At 34.5% G+C, this 24,901-nt stretch overlaps 1 protein-coding gene across 5 annotated transcripts in view; it reads left to right on the forward strand.

Moving 5' to 3' along the window:
- The window catches only part of pspc1 (paraspeckle component 1), a 28,464-nt gene that overhangs the window by 1,971 nt on the left and 1,592 nt on the right, over nt 1–24,901 (forward strand). For 2 of the 5 annotated variants that reach the window (XM_027010175.2, XM_027010169.2), the window contains exons 2-6: nt 130–431; nt 592–687; nt 809–1,005; nt 1,139–1,223; nt 1,389–1,494. In XM_027010175.2, coding sequence (XP_026865976.2) covers nt 130–431; nt 592–687; nt 809–1,005; nt 1,139–1,223; nt 1,389–1,494 — 786 coding nt within the window. Of the gene's footprint in view, nt 1–129; nt 432–591; nt 688–808; nt 1,006–1,138; nt 1,224–1,388; nt 1,495–8,508; nt 9,423–10,802; nt 10,861–12,233; nt 12,380–14,969; nt 16,446–24,901 lie in introns of those variants that run through there. The other 3 variants (XM_027010143.2, XM_027010150.2, XM_027010159.2) reach the window with 3 other exon arrangements.

The raw sequence follows: 24,901 nt of genomic DNA on the forward strand, positions 1-24,901 counted from the left end.
CTGCTAATATAATAACTTTTAATGATACCTCTTTTATAGCCACTTTAATGATCTGCTATTATTAGCCTTTAGTTTGCACTAAAATTGAATGGTCAGTCCAACTCATTTTTTCTTTCTCTTTATTCAAAGGAAACCAGGACACTGGCAGAGATCGCCAAGGCAGAGCTGGATGGCACGGTTCTGAGGAATCGGCCCATTCGCGTGCGTTTTGCTACACATGGGGCTGCGCTCACAGTTCGAAACCTCTCACCAGTCGTGACCAATGAGCTTCTAGAGCAGGCTTTCTTACAGTTTGGACCAGTAGAGAGGGCAGTTGTTGTGGTAGATGACCGTGGCAGACCCACAGGAAAGGGAATTGTGGAGTTTGCCAATAAGCCTGCTGCACGAAAGGCTCTCGATCGTTGTGCTGATGGAGCCCTTCTGCTCACTACGTAAGTACACAGATTAGTCATTTTAAGATGTTGACATATATTTAGATGTTAACATTAAATAGTCTAAAAAGGACTTGGCTAAGGAGGCCACTATATTTTACATTGAAATATTTGTTAAAAATTTTTAACTTTGCTTATAGTGTTTTTGGTTTTCTTCCAGGTCTCCCCGTCCAGTTATTGTTGAACCAACAGAGCAGTTGGATGATGAAGATGGCCTTCCAGAAAAGCTGTTGCAGAAGTCAGCACAATATCACAAGTATGTTGCTGGAATGCAGAATGATGCATATTAAACAAACAATATGTAACTCCAGCAAATCACAAAATTGGATAAATTCTTAGCTTTCATAATTGCAAATGTTCTCCACCCCCATGTGTAGAGAACGGGAGCAGTCCCCACGCTTTGCCCAGCCAGGCACCTTTGAGTTTGAGTATTCATCTCGTTGGAAGGCCCTTGATGAAATGGAGAAACAGCAGAGGGAGCAGGTGAAGAGGAACATACAAGAAGCCAAAGAGAAACTGGAGGCTGAGATGGAGACAGCAAAACATGAGCACCAGCTCATGATGATGAGACAAGGTAAGATGTAAAGTTTGGACATCATGAAAATTTTGATGTAAGACGTAAATTTAGGCAGTCGTGTTCTTTTAAAAATTGAATCAGATAATGGTAGATGGTGCTGCTGACACATTGCTGTGGCATTAAACGATAGATCTCATGAGGCGTCAAGAAGAGTTACGACGACTGGAGGAACTGAGAAACCAAGAACTGCAAAAGCGCAAGCAGATCGAGATGAGGTATGAAAGAGTTCCGGATTAACAATTGCATATATGTTGCAAAGGCCTGTGGAGATGTCCCATAAGGTAACCATTGAATTATATAAAAGAGCCAAATGAGAATATCAGATCTTGTTAGTATTTGGTACTTACACAGACTTCAGAACATCTTCCTTGTTTCCTCAGACATGAGGAAGAGAGGCGGCGACGTGAGGAAGAAATGATGCGTCATAGAGAGCAAGATGACATGAGGCGACAGCCTGATGGTTTTAAACCTGCCTTTATGGATAGTGTGAGTACAAAACAATTTTGTTTAATATTTTCTAAAACAAATGGTTGTCACCCGTGTCTGCATCTGCCACACATAAGCAAATGCAGTAATTTACTGTTTTCTTTTTGGGTTGACCAGTAAAACCTTTTAATTATTTATTTGTTGTTCAGAATATTTGCACTCATGTGTTGGACTGCTGTTTTTGGGTTGTTGATATTCTGGTTGGGTGTTTACTTGAAATATCCTTGGGGTGGCTCTAATACTAAGTTATCTGAAGCTGACATGCAGACTGTGACTGTTGGAAAGTTGGAATCATCATACTTGAATATATTAGGTACCAGCAGTTATTTTCATCTTGATACCCCAAATCCTTACTGCATATACTTTGCATCTTGAATAGGTCTCACACAGCCTGTATTTTAGCAGTATTGTCATATGCACTCCATATGAATAATCAGTCTTCACCTTTAAAGGAGCTATGTGCTTGTGTGATTTTTCTTTCTTTCTTTTTTCTTAAATCCAGAGCCCATTTTCTTTTTGATGATAAAATCTTAACACGTCCACCATAGTGAATCATGATTGCCTTTTTCTGTTTGGATGTGTTGTCACAGCTTGGTATCAAACCGCAGCATGACTTCCCCCCCGGTACATTTGAGATGAGAGCTGATTTGTTTTTAGTACTTTTCTCAAGTATTGTCTTTGTTGAAAAATGAACACAACTACTAAATAGGCCATTCAGTGGTAGCAAATAGCCTCTCGTATCTTCCACGTCTGTGTTCATTTTGTTGATCTGCATCCTTCACTTTGCACTGTAATATGTGAGTGAAGCAGTCATTTAATTCTTACACTGTCTTAAATAGCCTGTCATATTATTTTCATGCCCCTCTAGGGTATTTGTGCTCTACATTGTTTGCTTAGTTGAACATCGAAAATATTTCTTTGCTGGGTTGGACCTAAGAAATCATATACATTTTGCTTATAAAACAAATGTCCTCTTTTTATGAAAGATGTTTCAGTTGTAATAAGAACAAGTCTAGTTATTTGCATGATTTTTCCTTTTTTTTTTTTTTGCATTGCAGAATATTTAGTACTTAGCACACTGGCATTTATAGAAAATAACCCTGGATTTGTAAAGAAAATATGACATTTTCAAGTGTTCACTCATAGAAACCGTTCTTGCTTTAATATTTCTCATTATACTTCGTCTTCAAAGACACATCCTGTCATTTTTATGTTTGAAGTACTTTTGGTCAAAATCATTTTAAAGGGAATTAAGGAAAGTACCTTATAAGACCTTCTATCAGCATCAAACAGTTAGGATGCTTCTTAAGAGAGATTATTGAAGCTGCTCAGCAACTTCATGTGTGGTTTATAAACTACAAAATAACATTTTAATTCATCTGAATATTGCACTGAATTTGGATTCCTTGTAGTAGTTATTTGAATTTTTGATTCTTTTTTAGCTGATCACAGGGGATCCTCTGCTACCATCTGAAAACAGACAGAATGCTTAAAAGACAAAAATCAAATTGTGTATTAATATTTGAATGGTCTTGCTCTTATAACCAGCTATTAATAGGTTCAGTGCAATGTTTGTCTTCTTACCCATCCATAATGAACATCAGTTGTACATATCACTTTGTCAGCATTACAGTTCCACTTTTTCTGTAAGTGCCTTCATGTTGTTAAGAAACCTGCATACAGTCAATGCATTTTTGATCAGAAGCAGCCTCCAGGGGCACAGGTAAAACTCTCAGGATAGATGAGGTAGAGCATTCCTGATGGGTTGATTAATTTTATTTTAAATTTCACAATTATAAAATAGCTGCTAAATTATATATCTTATTCAAATATAGAACAGACAGGTATACATCACTACAAAGCCTATTCAAACATAAAATGGACACAGTGGTCTACCTCACTGCAATATGTGATCAAATCCAAGTAGACAGTCTATAGCACAACAGGCACTGATATGTACAAGTGCCAAGATGTAATAAACATGGAGTTAAAACAACAGATAATCTAGCTCACATTCTGACTCATCTTAGCTTATTCACCAGTTATTTTACTCACCTATTGCCTCTGCTAAGCAGAGTGTTTTAGTTTCTGTGTTTTAGTACAGTCTGTGTATTCCACCATCCAAAACAATCTGAACAGGTTTGTTAATGAAGTTTATACATAAGTCCCTAAAACTTCTAGCAGTAACTTTACATTGATCGGTCTATCATCATCATCACCACCGTTGTGAAAAGATGACGAGCAAGATGAGAAGTAAGATGTAAACAGATCACAGTATGCATTTGCATTTTTCTCACTCCTTGTTTTTTTTTATCTATTTATTGTTTAATTATTTATTTATTTGTTACCATTTACCTATAGACTGTACATTGCATAGACTGAATATGCAGCCTATGATTTGATCACCTAGATAGATTTAAAATGCACATCAGTTAACAATATAGTGACCTGAGCTCTCAGTCACACGGTATTCTGGCAAAGTATATTAATTCAACATAGTGAAAAGTCAGTTTTGTCTCTTCAAAACCATACATTATTTCCTGCATTTTGTCATTCAAGTGGTTGGAGCTTTGAAGCTGTTTCAGGTCCAAGGATAGTGTTTACCTATTTTAGCCCTGGAATACCTGCTTTAAACAATGCAGTCATTAATGCATTAAAGCAGACTACAACTCTAAAATTTTGTCTAAAGTGTGATTTGGCTTGTCGATTTCCCACTGCTACTGCTGCTGCTATTGTTGTGTATATTATTGTTTTATGATGCACTTACAACCTAAACTGCATGTAATGATAATCTGTTCAATTCATATAATCAGTCTGCAATTAGGCAGGCAAACGTTGTGGGAATTCTCATCTAGTTAAATTCTTTTGGAAATGTTCCTAGTCATTTGAGGGTATGAGGAAAATGTAAAATATGTCTGTGGCAACCTCAACAACCCAAAAAAGTGTCTATTTCTAGAAAATACTAACCAGAGCTATGTCAGAGCTATTGACACATAGGCAGACCACTTTGTCTGAAGGGTGTAAAATGAAAAGGCTAATGAAATAGCATTGTCTTGATGTGTTTCTCACAAGGAGGAGAAAAGTACCATAAAATGGTTTATAGTCTAGAATAATGTTTAAATTATGAAACAAGCAAAAGACTCTTACTTGATGTGCATGCTATATGTGAAACCATTTGATCATAAATAATTTAATGACATCTTTTCTCCTGTTAAATTCCCAAGAGGCAGAAGACCAGCTGGGAATATTTCTCTCTCTCTCTCTCTCTCCCCCTCTCCCTTTCCTCTCACATACACAGGCATGGTGATTATGCTCTCATGCTCTGAATCTACTTATTCCTTTTTGTTTTGTTTTTTTTATTCAAGTTGAAATAACTATCTATCTAGCTATTTTTTTTTTACATATACTGGTCTGACTTTTATAAGCAACAGAGATGTAATTGTAGTTCATACAGTTGGATTGAAACCAAAATATGCCTTATTCTGACATGGTAATTGAGTTTAAATTTCATAGAGCAATGTAATTGTTTGAAAAACACATTTTTCATGCTTAACATTGTAACATTTTATAATTTTTGTAAAGTAATGCTATATTTTAAATTATCTAGAAATGTAATCAGATTTCTAATTTTATTTAGTACAGATATTTAAATATATTTAAATAGAAACATTTATTTAAAGTATAAGATTACCCAGCCCCCAAGTCCCATCCTGAGGGTGAATAAGAGGTAATAATTGTGCTTTTGTGTGTGCACCAAAATTAATTTAAAAAATAGTTTCTGTTTTGGCATAACATTTTGTGTTGGAGTTTTATGCCTCAAATGTCAATTGGTGCAAGCTTACTCAATAATTAATTGATTCACTCAAGGAAAAACAAATTAGTAAGTGGTCTGTTTTTTTTTTCCTGTTTGTCCTTTAAACAGTAACTTGCATGGGTAGTTTATCATGCTCCATTTTTTGTTTATATATAACAAATTATATAATAAAAAATTATATATATATATATATATATATATATATATATATATATATATATATATATATATATATATATATATATTTTTGTTTTTATATATATATTTGTTTTTATATATATTTATATTTATATATATATAAAATATATAATTTTTTAAAGCTATATATAAACATATATAAATATTTTAAAGTTATATATAAACAAATTTTATATATATATATAATATAATGATTAAATAGTGTGATAATGCATAGTAGTATGGTAATATGATTAAGTAGAAAGATTTTTTTTTTTTTTTTGTAAAATAATTACTTCAGATATATTGAAACACAATTAAGGCCTGCAGTTACAGTTTGGATTAGAAAGAAAAGAATGGGGACACTTGAACACAGAAAAGAAGGCATCCAGTCAGTGGTGAAGCTTGGAGCAATTTAGCATGGGACCACTTTTCTTTTTGCAGCAAATAAACACTTTCTGCCCAGGGGCCACATTACAGAAACATCCTTACTAAAATTCTGTCTAATCTTATTTATGCCATGATGGTTTGGAAAAGTACTGTTGAACCATTCCTAACTTTGACAGCCCCAGTGGTGTCTTAACTTACAAATTGTTTGCTTTTCAACTGTTAGCTGTCCTTTTAAAAAACATTATGCTTACTTGATGAAAACTGTGGGAGATGACACAACATTGGCATGCTCAACATTTACTAAACAGTGTTCTTGTGTTTGTATTATGTCACAAAATGGCGTATATACATGCTTAATGACCTTAAGGCATGTGGCTTATACTTGACCTAAATGCAGTTGGCAATTCTGAATTCACTGATATATTGGAAGTAGGCTATATTTTATAAGTTGCATCAGCCCATTAAACTGTACACAACTTGGTTTTACTTTTCCATTTTTACAATGGGAACTGTCTAACAGTAACTTTGGCTGTTAAAGAAATAGACCAAAATAAATGTATTACAGTGATTTTACCACAGTTAAGTCATGTTGGGTGCAAATTGAAGCAAAAATCAGTGTAATACATGGATTTGAGTGGCTTAGTAACTTGCATAAAATTCTGTGTTTGTTGCATTGTTTAGATGAAGTATTTATAGTCGTGCATGCATGATGCTTTGTTTGTTAGACATGTCAGTTGACTGTTGAGTCGAAAATACATATTTGAAATAAGATGCCATAGGAAAATAAATACTTTCTAAATTATCCTAAGCACTGGTTTTGTAATAGGTATTTTTTACTTACTATTTTATTGTATCTTTTGGTAGGGTGTTTCAGTAATATGGCCCCTGATATATTTTTACAAACTGTTAATTTGATTATATACATATGAATGAGAATTTATGGTAAATGCCATACTTTGTGTGTTTCATATTGTGTGTGGGTTTGTGGATGCTGTAGGTTGTTGTTCAATTTTACCCAATAATTTAGCAAACTGTTTGTTAAAATCATTGTTTCACATTTAAATCTACAAAAAACATCTTCCTTTTTGTGCTGATTTGTGGAACAAAGGTGATTTACTAAGGATGTTTATGTAGTATGATGATATTGTGATATTCTTAGGAAGCCGAAATATTTTGCTTATTTCACGGCCATATTTTTTGGTCATTCTAAACATTCAGAACTATTTCAACTTAAACCTTTTTTTTGTAGATTTTGATTCAGGGCTGAAAGGATTCTCTTGCTGCTGTGTGGTGTTTGTGTGCTCCAGGCTTCTTTTTTTTTTTTTTTTTTTTGCAGTTTTGCTGTTTGGTCTGATTTGACCAGATATTCTTTTTCTTTATATTTTATCTTTTTAGAACAGACACAAATACTATTTTACATGCTTTGAATGCTTTTCTGAGCAAATCTTTTGCTCAAAATTGCCGTTTAAATGTTTCATAATTAACCCTAGTGTTAATGTTTAATATTTGACTTTATACAGTAATTGGTTTCAACGAATCAGTCTGATTTGGCTAAAAAATAGCTACCCATGTTGTTACATCATTAACCCTTTATTCTTTAGCTCACCACAGGTTGCTCAGTAACGGCAATGAATGCTTTTATGCTAAAACTGACCACACAATTGTGCCAACTTGAGCACATAAATGTGCAATTACGCTACTTCTGTTATTTTTAATAACAACAGCACACATCAGCATCCAAGTCACCACACACTGCTTTATCCACCTGGGATTTTGATACAGTAGTATTTTTGTCTGCCTTTAGCAAATAGCATATTTGAGAAAATGCACAGCTGATGCATTTTATACAAACCTTTACTTACTGTATGTTGTAAATCCTTATGCTACAAACCAGCTATCTCCCTTTTGTGTTTTATATTGATACCTGTTTAGCTTTTCCTTGTGTTTACACTGATGGCGGCAGAATACAATTTATTACAGCCTTTAACAGTTACGATAAAACAACCACTTCTCTTATTACCTAATAGTAAACATAGTTTAATGGTAGCTGTGTCTTAATAACTGGTTTACATAGTGGAAAAATCTAAATTAAGTTGCATCTTAAATTTAATTAGACTTGCTTAAATCACCTTCAGCTCATGGTTGTATTTAAAGCACAATGTTATTTGCTGTCTGTTAGTAATCGATTATTTCATGAAATTAGCTCATCCCTCATGAAGGTTGATGAGGTCAATTTTGAAGTGTGTGTGTGCACGTGTGTGCGTGTGCACGCGCCTGCACACATACATACACTTGCATGAGCGTGTGTGTGTGTGTGTGTGTGTGTGTGTGTGTGTGTGTGTGTGTGGTGTACACACATGTGTATACACACACATTTGAAGAAGACTCTAAGGAGTACTTGCAGTGTACTATAGTAAAAGATGTAGAGGTAGTCCAAATTGTAGAGAAGTACACAATATTTCCAGAGAAACAGGACGTTTCAGCCAGAGGTCCTTCATTGGCTATGCAAGTGAAGCTTTTTGCACAGCTGATGATGGACCTCTGTCCAAAATGTCATTTTCAATGGAAACCTTGTGCATTTCACTGCAATTTATTATTATTATTATATATTCTTTTCTTTTTTCTTTTTTTAGGTTTGGTGCTGGGCTATTCAACAACTTTTGTTTTTGTCTGGTTGAATTCACTGTGATATAGACGCTTCTTTACCAACTGATATGATGAGTTTTCAAGTTGTTCAGGCTGGCCATTGTAATGTGGGAGTAGTAGGTTAATTTCATCCAGTCATCACAGAAGGCTGCAATGCAACTAATATGTTTTCTTTTTTGTTTTGTTTTTTTGTTTTCCTGAATCTGACATTTCATGTTGAACAATAACAGCGAATAGTACACTTATATAGTAGCACTTATATAGCAAAATATAGCATTTTGTTTTTCTCTTATTAATTCAACAGTTTTAAATTAACATCAGATGATCACCTTCCTTTAAATACTTAACTTTCTTCTCAGTCAGTTTGTTTATGTATCTATATATGGGGCACATTGTAATTATTTAAAAGTAAAACAAAGCTGCATCTAGGCCTATACCTTCCTTCTTTTAAGATTTAATTATAGATTGAATTGAATGTGGTCATATATTAAATATATATGGCTATATATTAAAAAAAACTTTTTTAATACAGCCCCAAGGTAAAACTTGTTCCCATTGCTCCTGTTTGGTTTCCTTGCTTGAGTGTTTCTTTGTTTATTTGCTTGCTTGTTTGCTTAATTTTGGCTACATTTGGCTACAAAAGAAAATGTGCAATCCAAGTGTTATAGGCTTTATATGTAGACATTTAGATAAGTGCTTACAGAATGCTGACAATGGTAATATAATTTCTCATGTATTTTTATACCAGGTATCACATGTAACTAGTAAATGCAAATTCCATTTCTACTTCAACACAAGCATCTTTAGTCAAAGCCAGTAGTCATTGTGCATAAAATGCATACAGCAGAGATCAAAATTAGAGAACATTTTTATGTTTTCCTAAATTTCAAAATGCCTGCCTGTCCCAATTTAGGTTTATCTTAACACAAATTGAAGGGCTGTAGCTGAAGCTTATTAAATAACTATATAGATATAGAATGACTAAAAATATTGTATATCACAATATAAATAAACTTAAATGTAAAATTTGAATCAAAATTAGAGAACAAGTTACAATACTTTATTGTTGATATTCTGACAGCTCATGCCAATTTCCTTAATTGACACACCATATTTATCTGGCAACACTCATTTTACAAGATGGTGAGCACCTCCAAGGTGACTGAAACCCTGTAACAGCAGGTTGTTCAGATTAAAGACAAAGGAATGAGTCTTTCAGCCATTTCAAGAGAAGCTGGTCAGTCGAAGAGCATGATTTCTAGGATATTAAAGGTTTACCATGCCACTAATTCATTCAAGTCTCCAAGAAAATGGTTGTCCATGTAAGGCAAATGCACAAGAGAACAGAATGGTGTGGAAGCTCTTCAGAGTAAATAATTTGAACACTGCATTACTCGCCAATTCAGAGCTGAACAAGTGAAGATTCTGCCTCGGTCAAGATGCTGCCTTGGTATACAGTGAGAGCTTTAATTTAGTTAGGTCATGTGGGAAACATGTTTTGCACCTAACTGAAAATGCTGAACACAATGTGTGTGAAGTCGTCAGTTAAATTTGGAGGACGAAGTGTCATGGCTTGCTGGGTGTTTGCTGCCGAAGTTTGCCCTCTTATACAGCTATCTGGCAAGATGAATGCTAATGTATATCAGAACCTCCTTTGGCAACACACTTTCCCTGGAGGATCACACTTTTACTTCCCTGAGGGATCTTCTAATCAGTCATCAAGACAGTTTTCAAACTGAAAAATGTGTAAAGCACTTCCTTCAAGCTGAGAATATTGAAATAAATAAATGGCCAGCTAAGAGTCCTAATCTGAATTCATTCAAGAATCTCTGGAAGATCACTGGGGACAAAGTTATGGCTAAGAAATTCACTACAGAAACTGAACTGTGGAAGAGTGGAACATGATCAAACCAGAACGTTGTGAGAAACTGATGCCTTGTGGGTGCAGATGTGCTGAAATCATTCAAAGCAAGAGCCCTTGAACTTCCTGATGTGTTTTCCATAGTATAAAGGTTTCTGCTGAATTGCCTTGGTTATTTTGAATAACATTGCAGAACAGTGGTATACCCACAGGTAATATTCCTTCGAATTTTGAGTAATAATCAATCAATATTTGAGGAAAAAAATTAAGTGTTATGAATCGTTCTCTAATTTTGATCTCTACTGTATCTTCCAGTGCTACCAACAATTCATCACACAGGATTAAAATTCATGAGGTTTACGCTAATTAAAATTTTTCCACCTTACAGTTTACAGTTGCATACCTGTTTTTTACTTCCAGAGAGAACAGGAAATGAGAATGAATGAAATGGGTGCCCGTGGAGCCATTAATATGGGAGGTATGGTCATAAGTCTCTACCAAACTTGAAGCAACTATCCAAGGCATCTGTACATTGTTTTTGTTATTACATTTTGGAAGCTATACATCACATTTAGTCACACTGATAGTTTTAGATGAATGTACATATATCATTGAACTTGCTTACAGCATTCTGTATTAACCAGTCCATACTCTATTACCATATGAGTGAATGTAGAACTTTGTATGGGTGTATAGAAACAAAATATACTTTGTCCACTAAAGCCTTAAATGCAGACTGAAAACAATGTTCAGAAATGGGAACAAAAATAATACTTAGATATTATTTAATGGTTTACTTGATAAAATATAACAGAGGTGCCAATTTATTTGATTATTATTAGAATTTCCAGTTATAAGCATTTGGAATGGGCTAATGCACGTGATGCCCCAACTCTACTTTTCTGCTTTGTTTGATGGTTCCTGCCTCAAATGCAGTGATATACTGGCATTATTATACATAGAGAAATAATATTTTGTTGGTGTATGCATCTTCATAGTTATAAATAGTATGCAGCTATATATGCTACACATGCAGATGTCTTGGTAGCAGACTAACAATGAGTGGAATACAGTCGATTATTAAACATAGTAAAATATCTGTTATGCTTATTGTGTTATAGAACAGATTTCCATGAGACATGGTGCACTGAACGAGAACATATAAAAAGAACATATGAAACCTAGAAGCATAATATGTGTTGCAAGAAAACAATAGATTGAAGGCTTTTTGTTCCAGCACCTACCTATGCTACTGTCACTCTCCAGTTTTGTCTGCTCACATGTCATGCTTTTGGCGAATTCTTTTTTTTATTTTTTTCCTGGTACATTTTTCATGTGAACAATGTTGGCACCTCTGAGACTATATTACATTTAGGGTTGGTAATGTTTTCACCTTGATTAAGTTCAGGGTCTTAAACTGAATAGTACACCTCAGGCCATAAAGATCTATCTTTTTCTATTTGTGTCTGTCCGTCTATCTATCTGTCTATCTATCTATCTGGTTTGTGTTGTTTTTGCAATTGCTGACAGTTAAGTGACATGAACAAATCTATTAATCTGACGCTAGAAAAAAGCTTTTCTCATGTAAACTTATTGTTTTAAATAATTGGTAATTACTATGAATTTTCTTTTTAATTCTTTCATCTTTTTAGTGATTTCTACCAGATACAATATTAGCATTTTACATTATAGACACAGTAAAGCACAGGTATGCTGTTTGTTTATTTGTTTTGTGGATAATTACAATTTATTTTCATCGACGTGCTACACTGCACAGTGTTTGCTCAAATTAGTGCAAAGGTGATAAAAGACTCACCTTAGTTAATATTGGTCATGCGTTGTCTTGTGTAGATTCATTTAACCCTGCCGCTGCTGTTAGCGGTAACCAGGGCCCGTCTCAAATGATGGGCATGGGCATGTCAGGCCGGGGTGGAGCCATGGGGCCTGAGGGATCATCAAATATGGGGGCACCCCTGATTGCAGATAATGGCGCTATGGTAATGTATTGGTATTATTTGCTATCTAATGTTTTAATATGTGGTGTTTTGTAAGACTACATCTTGTACTTGATATGCTGCTGCATTTTCTGTAAGACTTACCAAACCTTAGAAACTAAACGTCTGCACAGGTTAGGTTCTGTTGTAAATTGGATTTATTTGAAAATGGCAAAAATGTTCTTCAAACATCACATTTGGTGAAACTACTGTTTTGGTCTAATATTAATATTTTTATTATTATTATACTACTAGTAGTACTACTAACGACAACAACAACAACAATAATAATAATAATAATTAAAATTATGATAAATTATTATTAATAATAATAATTCACATTATTGAACAACATTATGCTTTATAATACAAGCCCGCTTTTCTGGAAGTGAATGTTTGAACCTGACGGGTCACGTTAAAAAAGTACCAATTGTTTTCAATAAAGTATATGATCTACCAATAAAGGTCATATCAAGATCAGGACATTGAAATTGAAATTGTTTTTTTTTTTTAATGTTAAACAGACCAAATATTTGTTGAAAAATCATTTTGATTGGTAATTTGTTTTCCAAAATGTCATTCAAAGTCCGCACTCAAGTCACAGTACGCTGAATGCAAAGATGAAAAATGTTTACTAAAAGCTATAGTCTATTGCAGTCAAAATCTTCCAGAAAATCATATTTATAACTTTTAATATATGTGATGCTGGTATAAACTGTAATAAATTTGTCTAAATGTATCTTTTAAATATGAATGATTGTAAATGATTAGTATAGTATGTTTAGGTTTGGAATTTGAGATATGCTAGATAATTTAAAAATTCTTATTCAGGTAGGCAACTATTCAGTTCATCATACTCTATGAAAAATGTAACTGGAGTGCAGTTAATGCAAATAGAAATGTTACTTGGCTATTGAAGTAAAAGCTACACTCCAAAATGCATGTTTTTGAAAATTAATACTCCATTACACCTCTTTCCCTGCCACAGTAACATTAACTTTTAAAAATCCAGCTTCATTCTATGTGTAGCCAGTGGCATTGATCATGAGGCGCTCTCTCTCTCTCTCTCTCTCTCTCTCTCTCTCTCTCTCTCACTCTCACACACACACACACACACACACACACACACACACACACACACACACCTACACCTGCACAAAAATAAACTATAAAAAGTTGTCTTCCATTAGAAGTCTATTTAATAAGTCCATTTAAGTTACCTGTTAAATTCTGACGTAGTATTTTTCTACATATTGTCATGCTTAGATAAATTTGCTAAAATGGATATAGGTTGCTTCCACCAGCAGATTCTACAGTCACATACAAATTACTTAATTTAATATTTCAGACCAGTCTTCAGATTTAAATATACGTGTATACACCATACACCAGTATTTTTCGATAGTTTTCTTTATATTACTTTGCGATGATGAGCCAAATTTTGCATACATGAATAATAATTTAGTAGTTCCTTTCAAATATGTAGGTTTCAGGTTAAAAAAGCATATGGACACCTAACAGCACTAATCACAAAGTTGGAGCTTGGAGCCACAAACAATATAATTGAGCGTATTCTGATAATAGTTAAATCATTAGGAGCTGCTAAAATGGTTGCAACTCCTGAATAAAAAATTTTTTATCCGGTTGCATGGCAACACTAACTTTCAGTTATACTTGTTTGCATGTATTGTGCCTACTTACGTTTCGTGGTGCTGTGTTGTTTCTGTTTGCTTAGTTATTAATAAATTGATCTGAGAAATCAAAATCTGCCTTTCATGTACAGCAATAAACCATTCATTCCTTCAGTTGACACTTAATGCAATATTTAAGTCCAGGCATCTACACGTAAGCATAAGTTAAGTTTTAAAGTAACAACAGACTACTTGACCAGTTTTCCTGTTGTTTATGTGGGAGTTCTATGTCAATATATGGAAATATTTAATGGACATTAACTGTTTTTTCTTCCTTTAGAGGTCACACATTCATTCCTTCATAAGTAGTTGTATATACAGCAAAACTAGTAAAACAGTCTGGTATAAACACCCCCTGTTACCAGTATATTTGTGTTTGCATGTACAGTAGAAAAAGTTATACTATAAATTAGCCTCACTAAGGAACTGTGGCACATTTTTGGTTATATATTGTACTGATAGTAATTTTAGTGGTCAGAAAACATTCCAGAAAAAACTTTTAACCAATATAAATTCACTTATGGTGCTTGTTTTATTTGGTAGGTTAGAAATAGATTGTTGGGCTGTTGAGCTCTATTATTTAGAATTTTCATTTTTCTGGCATGTTTTTGACATACTCATCCTTGTGTAAGCATTAGTACTTGTTATTGATCTTTTAATTTTTCTCCTTGTAGCCAATCTGCAGTTTGCAGTTTTGTTGTGTACACTAATGGAATTTGTTTCCTTCTTTTGGTGGTACCTGGACTCTGCGACATTTCATCATGTGAACTCATGGGAACTTCCACGTTGTGACATGCAAAACTTTTAACTATTATTGTTTTGGATCTTGGCACTGTAACACTAAACAAAAATGGCATTTTCTTGGACTTTCTACACGTTACTTCTGCTCTGTTGTACTGTAGCGTAATGAGAGGTTTTCTCAGGGAGGTCCTGCTCAAATGGGTCCTTCCATGGGCGGTCGACCTGGTGTTGACTCCCCCCAGCAACAGCAATCACCTGTGGTTGGTGGTGCAGGTCCTGTCCCTGGTATGGGTGGTCCAGGTGGCTTTGGACGAGGAAACCCTGTTGTGGGTGGTTTTGATGGACCCAACAACAAACGTCGTAGATACTAAGCTTTTATTTTCTCTCATGATTGGATCAAATAATGGTATGCACAAAGCATCCCAATTCTTGAAATTTATCAGATTATACTTTCTCTTGTCCTTTTCTGTGCCACTGCTTTCAGAACGAGCAACAGTGTTGTCCTTTTACCAAGTCTTGCAAGACAGCATGAACCAGGATTAATAATAATGTGAAAAAATTATTGTTTTAAGACTGTTGATATTGCCTTAACTGTGATTGCATATACTATCAGGGTGTCGGACCCTAGTCAGAAGGGCATTCCTAAAGGACACAGTGCTATGGTTTAGTGTTTTCCTGTACTTAACACTTTTGGATTTTCCTTAAATGATTTGAATAATTACCTAATGACTTCAATGAGATATAACATGGCTGGAAAAATACTAACCTGCTGGATTACAGTTTGACACCTCTGCTATGGGTAATTTGTTGCTTATCAAGCATCTCTTAGCTTAGCCGCAACACTGCCTCCTTCATTGATTTTTAACATTTACTTTATTATATGTGACTTGATAAAACTTGGATATACTTCTGTACAACGCCACCCCCCCCCCCCCCCACAAAAAAAAAACTCCTGTTTGAATGGACACTGGAAAAATGCGTACAATAAGATTTTTTTTCCCTAAGCACTTTTACTTGCTTCTTTATTTCAAATCGCACCTCTACCTCATCACCACATTAAGACTTCAGAAGTGTTCTCCCCTCACATGCCAGAAGTCATAGTTTAAAATCCTGGAGAAAAATAAAGTGGAAGCTCATTAGATTAATTTGTATGATATTAGGAATCGGTGGAAAGATGTGAGATGTAAATTTCCCACAAAATACTTTAAGCTTAATGATAATGGTGTCTTATTGTAACCTGTCCCCTTTCTTATCTAGAAGTTCAAATAATTAAAAATATTAAATCACTTTTTTTCTTTCTTTTTTTATGCAAGGGTTTTTTGTTTTTTTTCCAATTCCCATGTTATTAGGTGGGTGTTTATATGATACAGACACAGTGTGGCTACTTGGCAAGAGCACACTACTACTGCAGTCATTATTTGCGCAATACTTGCATTTGCTGAGATTGTTATTTAACTTTTGTATTCTGTTACATCTCTTGTGGTATATGATATGGATGGTGATTGTTTGATTGTGTATGTCATGTAGTGCATGCTATCTAGTAGTCATTTCTGTTCTAGTGAATATTTTGAATGTCCTGAGTTTGTTCTGCTTTGCCTTAAATGGCAGTTTATTAAATAAAAATGGTTACAAAGTTAGTTTTGTGCATTTGTCCCTATAACAGAAAAAAGATCAAGTCTCAGGGAACAACTGAAACTTCATATTGCTATAGTATTCTGTAAATATGTTAATAATGTCTAAACTTCTACACATGGCACACTGAAAACACATTTAGATCTTATATATTATATATTATTTGTGTTCAGGGGGTTCAATATCTTTCATGTCAATACCTTTCATTTCATGTCCTATGCATAAATGCCTTTGCAAGAGCTTTAACAACCTAATCTGAGTTGACAAAGAAATAAAGTTCTAATGGTAACATTGCAAATATTGAATTTTCATTTTGATGACATGCGTAGCTCAGTTTTAACAAATGCCATGCAAGTGTGAATGTTGCGGTATTGTACAAGTTGTTATATAAGGTTAGGTTTTCCGCCAAGTATTATGTAATGCATTACACTCATGTTTCCAATGTTTTTGCACTATATTAATATCAAGTGTTCACCTTACACACAATGTGGGTTTTATTTAGGAAGCAGATGAGGTTTGCAGTGTTTCAAACTGCATGATATGCTACTTTAACTTACTTTTTTAATGGACACAAATCATATTGTATATTTTGAGGACATAATGACATCATTTGAGGACAAGTGCTGTGCTGAGAACCAAATTTGTGAAATCAGTTACTCATCGGCGAGAGCCTTTTAAACTTCTGGCTGTCTGTATACAGAACCTAAGACCTCACATGCTGAAGTTTTACCTTTACAGCAGTGAAAATGCGAAGGAGCAAATGTATAAGTAAATCTTGCAACTTCTCAAAATTTAAATTGGTGCAATTCCGAACTTTGCAGAAATATATAAGCAAAAATGTTAGCACAGCTAAGATTTTTGGCTGTTTTGCGCTGCCATAGAGTATTAAGTTTATTTAAAAATAAAATGGGGAAAGGCTTCTAATGTCTTAAAGTTTCTTATGCTATTGATAGTTATATAATTAATTGGTTCTAGTCTTCATTAACAGTTAATTACTACTTCCTTCCTTCAAGCATGCACATCATGTTTCAAGTGCACAAAATGGAAACTGGTAACTGTTCATTCTCAAAATTCTCCTGGTGTAGCTTTCAAGTGAAAGATATAGCATCTAAATATTTATTTTTAAATATTTCAGAGACTCTTAGAATTTTAGTTCACTCTAACAAGCTTTTCTGTGTTAAAATATGGTAAAAGGTTTTTGTCCATCAATTTGTTCTGCTGTTTAGACTGAAAGGTCCTTATGGGTTCACTGTTACTAAGGTTTTTTGTTGTTGTTGTTTGTTTTTATTATAACTAAACTGATAAGTCATCATAATCATTTGTGTCTCTCAGAAATTATATTTTATTTACTAGGTTTACACTGCTGGTAGTCCTGTCATTATCATGAAATGTTAGCTGACAAATGCCATACAAATAATTGTGAATAATGTTTTGCCTTTTTTTTTATTCCACTATTATGTTATACCCATAATTAGAGCAGCACACACACAATCCTTATAAAGAACACCAGTTTATTGAACAGTGAACTTTGTATGCATGCATAATTGCAGCATAAACTGCATTTCCAGAAAAACATGCTTAACCACTGATGAATTTCCATAATGATGTCCACTGTAGTATGTATAGCTTGCCAACTGTCAGTTATTTCTCTGTTCGTTAGTGATTTCTCTGTTCGTTAGTGATGTGTGTAGCAGTGGTAGCCTTGTTGAGCAAGGCCCTTAACCCTCACTTGCTCAAGTTGTACTCAGTCATAATTGTCACTTTGGATAAATCATAAGTCACTTTGGATAAAAGCATCAGCTAAATGTCATAAATGTAAATGTACTAGGAGTGAGGTAAATAGCTATAGGCCTAGATTGGCAATGTCTAGCAGCCAAACTAGTTAGATTCTGTCAAGATAATGATAGAAATATTTACCTGGCAAAGGGATTAACAAAGATGCATCTTGTATTGTAAATGTGTGTGTCCACACAGGCTATTACTCTGAATGTTAATACAAGTGGGAAAATGAAATGAACTTCTGTGTAAATAAACTAGTTAGCTAGCTAGGTCATCATACTATTTATTAGCTAGCTATCTGGTTACTTGGAACTTGCTAGTTGCTAACGTTATCTATACCAGCTAGCTACAGCACAAAATTAGCTAAAATTTGTATCTCACAATGTAAGATCTGGCATCAGCCAACATAAACTGGATAAACTCATGGCTAGTTAGCTGCTAACGTTTTGCGATTCGGGTTGTGATTCCTGTCTTTTCATTGTCATACATGGAACAAAGCATTTTGATATTGGCATATGTTTCAGAAACTGTCCTGAGTAAACTAACAACTTGTTTGTGATCCTGTTCAATGTGAATGTTAACCATGCCTGTTACTCCATTGTCATTGTTTTGTTCTTCACAATACCTGCAGAACTGTTGCAGTTTCAGCTGTGCCTTGGGTGGAACGTGGGCTGGTGTATGCAAATTTATGGGTGTAAATTTTAATTAGTCAAGGCTTACATAGCAGTCTAGGCTTTTTGGAGTAGGCCCATTTTAGCTTGCTGTTTTGGCTTGTTTGAAAGAGACAACAGTGTTTGGGGTTCATGGTATGTCAGCTCCATGTATTGCATTCTCCTTATTCAGCTAAACCAAGAAAAATCTTATTTTTCATTCTATGGCACATGAAAGAATGCTTGACTGTTTTTCTGTGAATTTACAAAAAAAAAGGAGGGGTGTGGATTGTATGCATTTCACATTGTAGTTAAGTGAGACTGTGTTGGAATGGGAATGTAATCAAACTTTTTTATACATATTTTTATACTCCTGTAAAAACTAGTTTGGTGTAGTTTCATAGCGGAAGTAAGAACTTAGTTGGGCTGTTGAGTGAATGTGAATGGTAGACAATGTGGGACTTTTTGTCATATTTTGTTATTTTCGCCTGTCTTTTGCAAATCTAATTAAGAAATGCATATTCAAATGCTTAATTGCTTGCATGGCTAAAAATTATGCACCCTTCTCTGTTAACTGTTAGCAATTTTACTTTTATATTATTCTAGGAAGGCCTGCACAATAGTTTTTGAAGAAGCTATTTAAAATTAATGTAAACACCAAACGGTTTAGGTGTGTCTCAGATCAAAGGTTGTTTGTCCTTTTCATGCCTGCTGTGGAGATTTCCTTCTCATCCTTCAAATAATGGATAATGTTGAGCCTGATAAAAAGTGTTCTACAGTAATTATTGCCATAGGATCAGCTATTGTAAAAGAAAGAAATTATATCGCAGAGATGTTCACAGAACTGACAGTTTTCGATTAATACCAGTAACGGTTTGTGTGAAAAAGGTTTTCGAAAAATAAAGTTGAGGACAGTAGCTATGTCAGCAAATATGCAAAATCAAAACCACAGTTCTTAATCTTACATATGTACAAATAATAACATATTTGAGCATCCTTAGGTACTCCCTGACATTTTTTGCATCATGCAAGTACTTAAACATTGTTTTCTTTTTTGATTAATACTATTAAGCCCTTGCTTTACCATCTTGAAGCCTTGAAGAAAAATGCTGCCTAGTACATTTTTAGTATTATATAGTAGCTTTTTAGTATTGTTTAGACTCTGTTGACACTGTAGATACACAATTCATTTTCTTTTCCAGTTCATAATTATTACTATATTGATGAATGGTGCATAACTAAGAAGACAACATTTTTTTCCCTGGGTGTTTAAATTTGGGGATTTTTTTGTTTTTTGCTAATAATATTTGACCCCCACCCCTATGGGAACTAGATTTGCATGGACCGTCAAAAATTCAGTGCTTTTTCAATATGACAATGTAGCAAACGAGTCAATTCTGTAACATTTCAATGCTTTCAATACTGAATATATCCTGAGCAACTGATTTAGTATTCTGGATATGCAAATAAAATTGCACATGCTAATTTGATTTGGATGGCAACACATGCAAATCAGCTGGCTCAAGCAGTGAGAAGGCAGTATAGACTGTATGGAAGGCAGCAGCCTAACTAGCAAGGTAGCAGGCTACGCTAAAAATGAAAGACATTCTCTCACGTCTGTGTGTTGTGGGAAAAACAGGCTCAAGGAGTCAAGTGTAAGCATATTTTGCCAACATCGCTGATGAAGACGGCCAGCCAACAGATATGACAAAACTAGTATGTAAAAAGTTATAAATCTCTCCATTGCATAACAAGCAACACCAGCAACTTGGCTAAGCACTTCGCCAAGAAGTATCCTGACCTAAAAAGAGCTGAAAAGTTTAGCAAAATTATTTTTGCTAAACTGTCTTTTTTTTTTTAAGATTACGTCAAGTTAAGAAACATAGGCCATGCTAGAAGTCACTGAACCATCACTCTCAACTTCCAGCTCATAACTGCACCCAAACCACTCCACATGAACTTCAGTTAAAGTGACCCTCTTCCTGTCCATGATGTCCAAATGTACTGGTGATCAAATTGACAACAAATGTACATGAAAAATATGTACATGATTGCATCAGTTTTGCCAAACAGCGACACATGCGATGCATCTTATCTGGAAAGAGCACACCAGTTGTCTATTGTTTTGTGACTTGCCCTCCCTTACTTAGTTGGTAATCATATGAGGCAAGTGAACTATCTACCTTTTCAATAGGGAGTGCCACTTGTTTGAACAGCTGTCAATCACTCCAGGTGCCTCAGGTAAATGCTTGTGAAGTAATTTGATAGCCCCACCCACCTTGGTACTCATAGGTGTGAATGAGTGTCACTCAAAGAAAATAGGTTTTTATGGCCCAACAGCAACCACGGAATCTAAGAAAAGAGGGTTTTCACTTTCTATTCAGGAGCACTCCTCTTTGGCTAACGTGCATTGTGTGGTAACTAAAAGCTTGCGTACTTTGTGTTAGGTTACAAAGGAAATTAATGCATGTTTTTGTACAAAGACATGAGCAAGCAAATAAAGAATTTTACTAACGTTCTACATACTGTTTAAAAGTGTCAAGCAGTTGCTTTGATGGTAACTGGATTTTCTATGACAAAATCTGAATTTATCTTTTACCCTAAGCATTTTAAAAGGACAGGTGTGATCATTGTGGAAAGAAAGAAGAAAATACTGTATTCAGTGTGGGCTGTCTGGCGAATGGTTGCATGAAGGTGACTGAAAACTGGTTTACAGATACTGCATACCAGTTTTCATAGAATGCAGGTGTGAATGTGCAATGGAGGAAGAAGGGAGAAACAAGAGAGAAAATTTGGGAACATCTGCTTATCTGTAGCTACATGAACTGGAATGTCCATGCTCATGAGTGATACTTTTGGTGGGGTGGGGGATGACTTTTTTTTTTCTTTCTTTCTTTTTTTTTTTAACTTTATAGTACAGATGTGCCAAAAAGACCATTTTCAAAATTTGTAATTATTGCTCAAAACAGTCCTTTTTTAAAAAAGTGTTATTTAAGCATTGTGGTGTTAAAGAAAAAAAAGAAATGTGTTTTGACTATGGGTGTAAACTTTGGACTTTAATTTGCAACATGGTTCTTGTCAGTAAAATACCATTAATACATGCTAAGTTTACAGTCAATGAATGAAAACAAAACAAGGTCAGGAAATATTTTAATAACTCTTAAGTATTTTCTTAGCATGTCCAGTGTATATACAGATCTGAGAATACAGATCTGAGAAGTTGCGTCATAACCTTCTTGAATTGATGCATCAGTCCAAATATGAGTATTGGTACACCCCTAGAGATAACACTGTAATGAGTTAAGATTATTTGTAAAGAAATATATATTGTGGGTTTCAGTGTTAAATGGAGCCAAACATGATAAAGATGGAATACCGTGCTCTCCAAAATTACTGTGTGTGACTATTAGGCCTTTGTTTATGGCAATTGGGTATGACACTGTATCGTTATGGACACATGTTCATTGCAGTGATCTGATTTCCAATTGAATTATGGATTTGTTAAAATAATTTACAAAACTGTATGGTAATTTAAACATTCATGTCATTAGTGTTTTAGACAAGCATTTTATGGTCGATGCAAAATATTTATAAATAGAATATATAATTTGTGCAAGGAGCATACCCACACTCCACATTACAAGGTCAAGAAGATGCCAGTATGTTTTTGTGCTGCATGTGACATTCTTTGTGTGTCCATGAACATGAGGCTCATTCTGTTTTAGCAATAACCTTGGAACTTGGATAAATTAAGATATAAAATGATGCATTCTGGAGGCTTTTAAATGAAATCCAAACTTTAATTTTGTATAGTGAGGATCTCATAAGGAACAAAAAATATCTATAGAACAGTTCTATGTAACTTTATTAAGCTAGACAGCTAAACTTTGGTTCCAAATACTAACTTGTTGCATGTAGCTAGTTAGCTGGCGTCTGTTCTGCTTACTCATTTCATGGATAGTTTCTAGTTCCCTGTAACTTTTTTTAAATGTTACCTAGCTGGCTAGTGATTTATAGTGAAGTATTTGAAGGTCTACTTTAAACAAGTGCAGTGAGGTTGTTTTTTGTTTGTGTTTTTTTTTTTCCATTTTCTCATTTAACAATAGATATTTTAGTGTGTAATCATCGTTTTAAAAACCTTTGAGGCTCAGTGCTGTCATTTTTCATGAGAATGTGCATAGTCCATAAATAGTGAAGCTCAGTATCAGAAAATCATGAAAGCCAGACTGACCAGTATTACTGTGCTTCATTTCAAGTGTTTTTCTCATTGACTTGTGTGCACTTAAATCAACACTGATTCAGTTTAGTTTTGTGCAATTGCGAAAGAGGGAGATCTTTTGCAAAGTTATACAAAGTGACCACAAACTGAAAGAACACACAACAGAATGACATTGAAAGCTCCATTTTATTGACTGTATGCATAACATTAATGTGCATGTGCTCCCTTTTTCTGTCTTTCAACAACTTCTGATGAAGCTTTGTGTCCCATTTTTCTTATAGAAAAAATGTGGTGTTGGGGCAGGGGGAGTGAATTACCATTTCGGGCCAGTCTTTGCCAGTCCAAGACCACAACACAAATTTTATTTTTTCTTCTTTGTTTCTGATGTCCATTTTAGAAGGGCAGATGATTGGGTGGGGATTTTGGCAAGATGTTATGAAAATGGACTGTGCAGAACATGGCATCCCGGTCTGCTGTGAAGGCCTTTGGCTTATCCATAAGACTTAGATTAAATGTGCATTTATTATTGGTATTTATTAAAGTACAGGGAAATTTGCTGGGAAGGGGTGCAGATTCATGTCTCATGGTTTGGGCCATCATGTTACAAGGAAATTGATCAGCAGATGGACTTCTTGAAGAACTGCTCATGCCTTACAAAATGGGATATCATGAAAAGGCTTCGGTAAGCTATTACATCATGTGCACATCCAAGCAACAAGCAATCTATAAACTTAGAGCTTTAATGCCATGATTGTGATATGCAAACCTACCTGGACCATTTTTGCCATAGTTTCATGATGTTTAAATTATTCTGAACCAGCTCTTCTGAAATTTTAATTATGGATTCATGAATGTGTTTTCTTGATACCACAATAAGTTGCAGACAGCGTGCATGCATGTGCGTTTCTGTGTGCGTGTGTTTGGGTATTGGAGTGTTTGTGCAATTGCACTGTGTGTGGATGTTCATATTGGAAGTGTAGTTCTTTACACAGGGCTACTTAGAGGCCAAGCTACAATCACAGAGGAGCATAAACCTCTTACATTGTAACATCTGTGGTTACATATTATGAGCATGTTAGGAACTGTCATACCAGTGAGGCTTACCAAAGTATAGTCTACTTATGATTCTTAAAAAATAAACAAACAATGGATATGTTATATTTGTAAAGTGTTCTATTTTTACCAGCAAAATACTTGACATGGTAAAAAAAACAAAAACACAAAGGTATCACATTACCGTGATAAATAATAATGCTGATTAATAAAAATGACAGTAAATAATTTTCAGAATATTTCACAAATTTAGGAATAATTAATCCACTTTTTGCATTAAATGTTTTGTATATACCCATCTTGGGCTTAAACAGGAGAACAGTAAAACTTTCTTTCAGCATTATATATCAAATTGGATTGAAGTACCAGCAGTTAATTCTATCAGAGCATTTCACCATTTGGATGAATTCTGTGTGATACGAGCAGTATCTATTTAGCATAAAAGGAGAGATCATATAATAGAACCTTTGAGTAATTTTGTAAATTCTTTTTCTCTTTGCATTTTCTGTATTCTTAAACTGTTTATAAGCTGATCTATACATGCTTATCATGATTGCATATTTAGGAGAGTATGTGAATATTAGGCCTAAGCAGCTTGGATTTCATCAATGCAGTGTGGTATGTTTGTTCGGCTATATGTCAGTTTTAGTTTCCAGTCAGCTAATTGTTGCATTTGTTGCAGGAATTTATTAAATTGTCATGATAGTGAATTCATATATGCATTGGTGCTTTTATGGTTGATGGGTAATATTTCTGTGTA

This window comes from Electrophorus electricus, chromosome 16 (genome assembly GCF_013358815.1).
Source record: "Electrophorus electricus isolate fEleEle1 chromosome 16, fEleEle1.pri, whole genome shotgun sequence".
NCBI classification, from domain to species: domain Eukaryota; kingdom Metazoa; phylum Chordata; class Actinopteri; order Gymnotiformes; family Gymnotidae; genus Electrophorus; species Electrophorus electricus.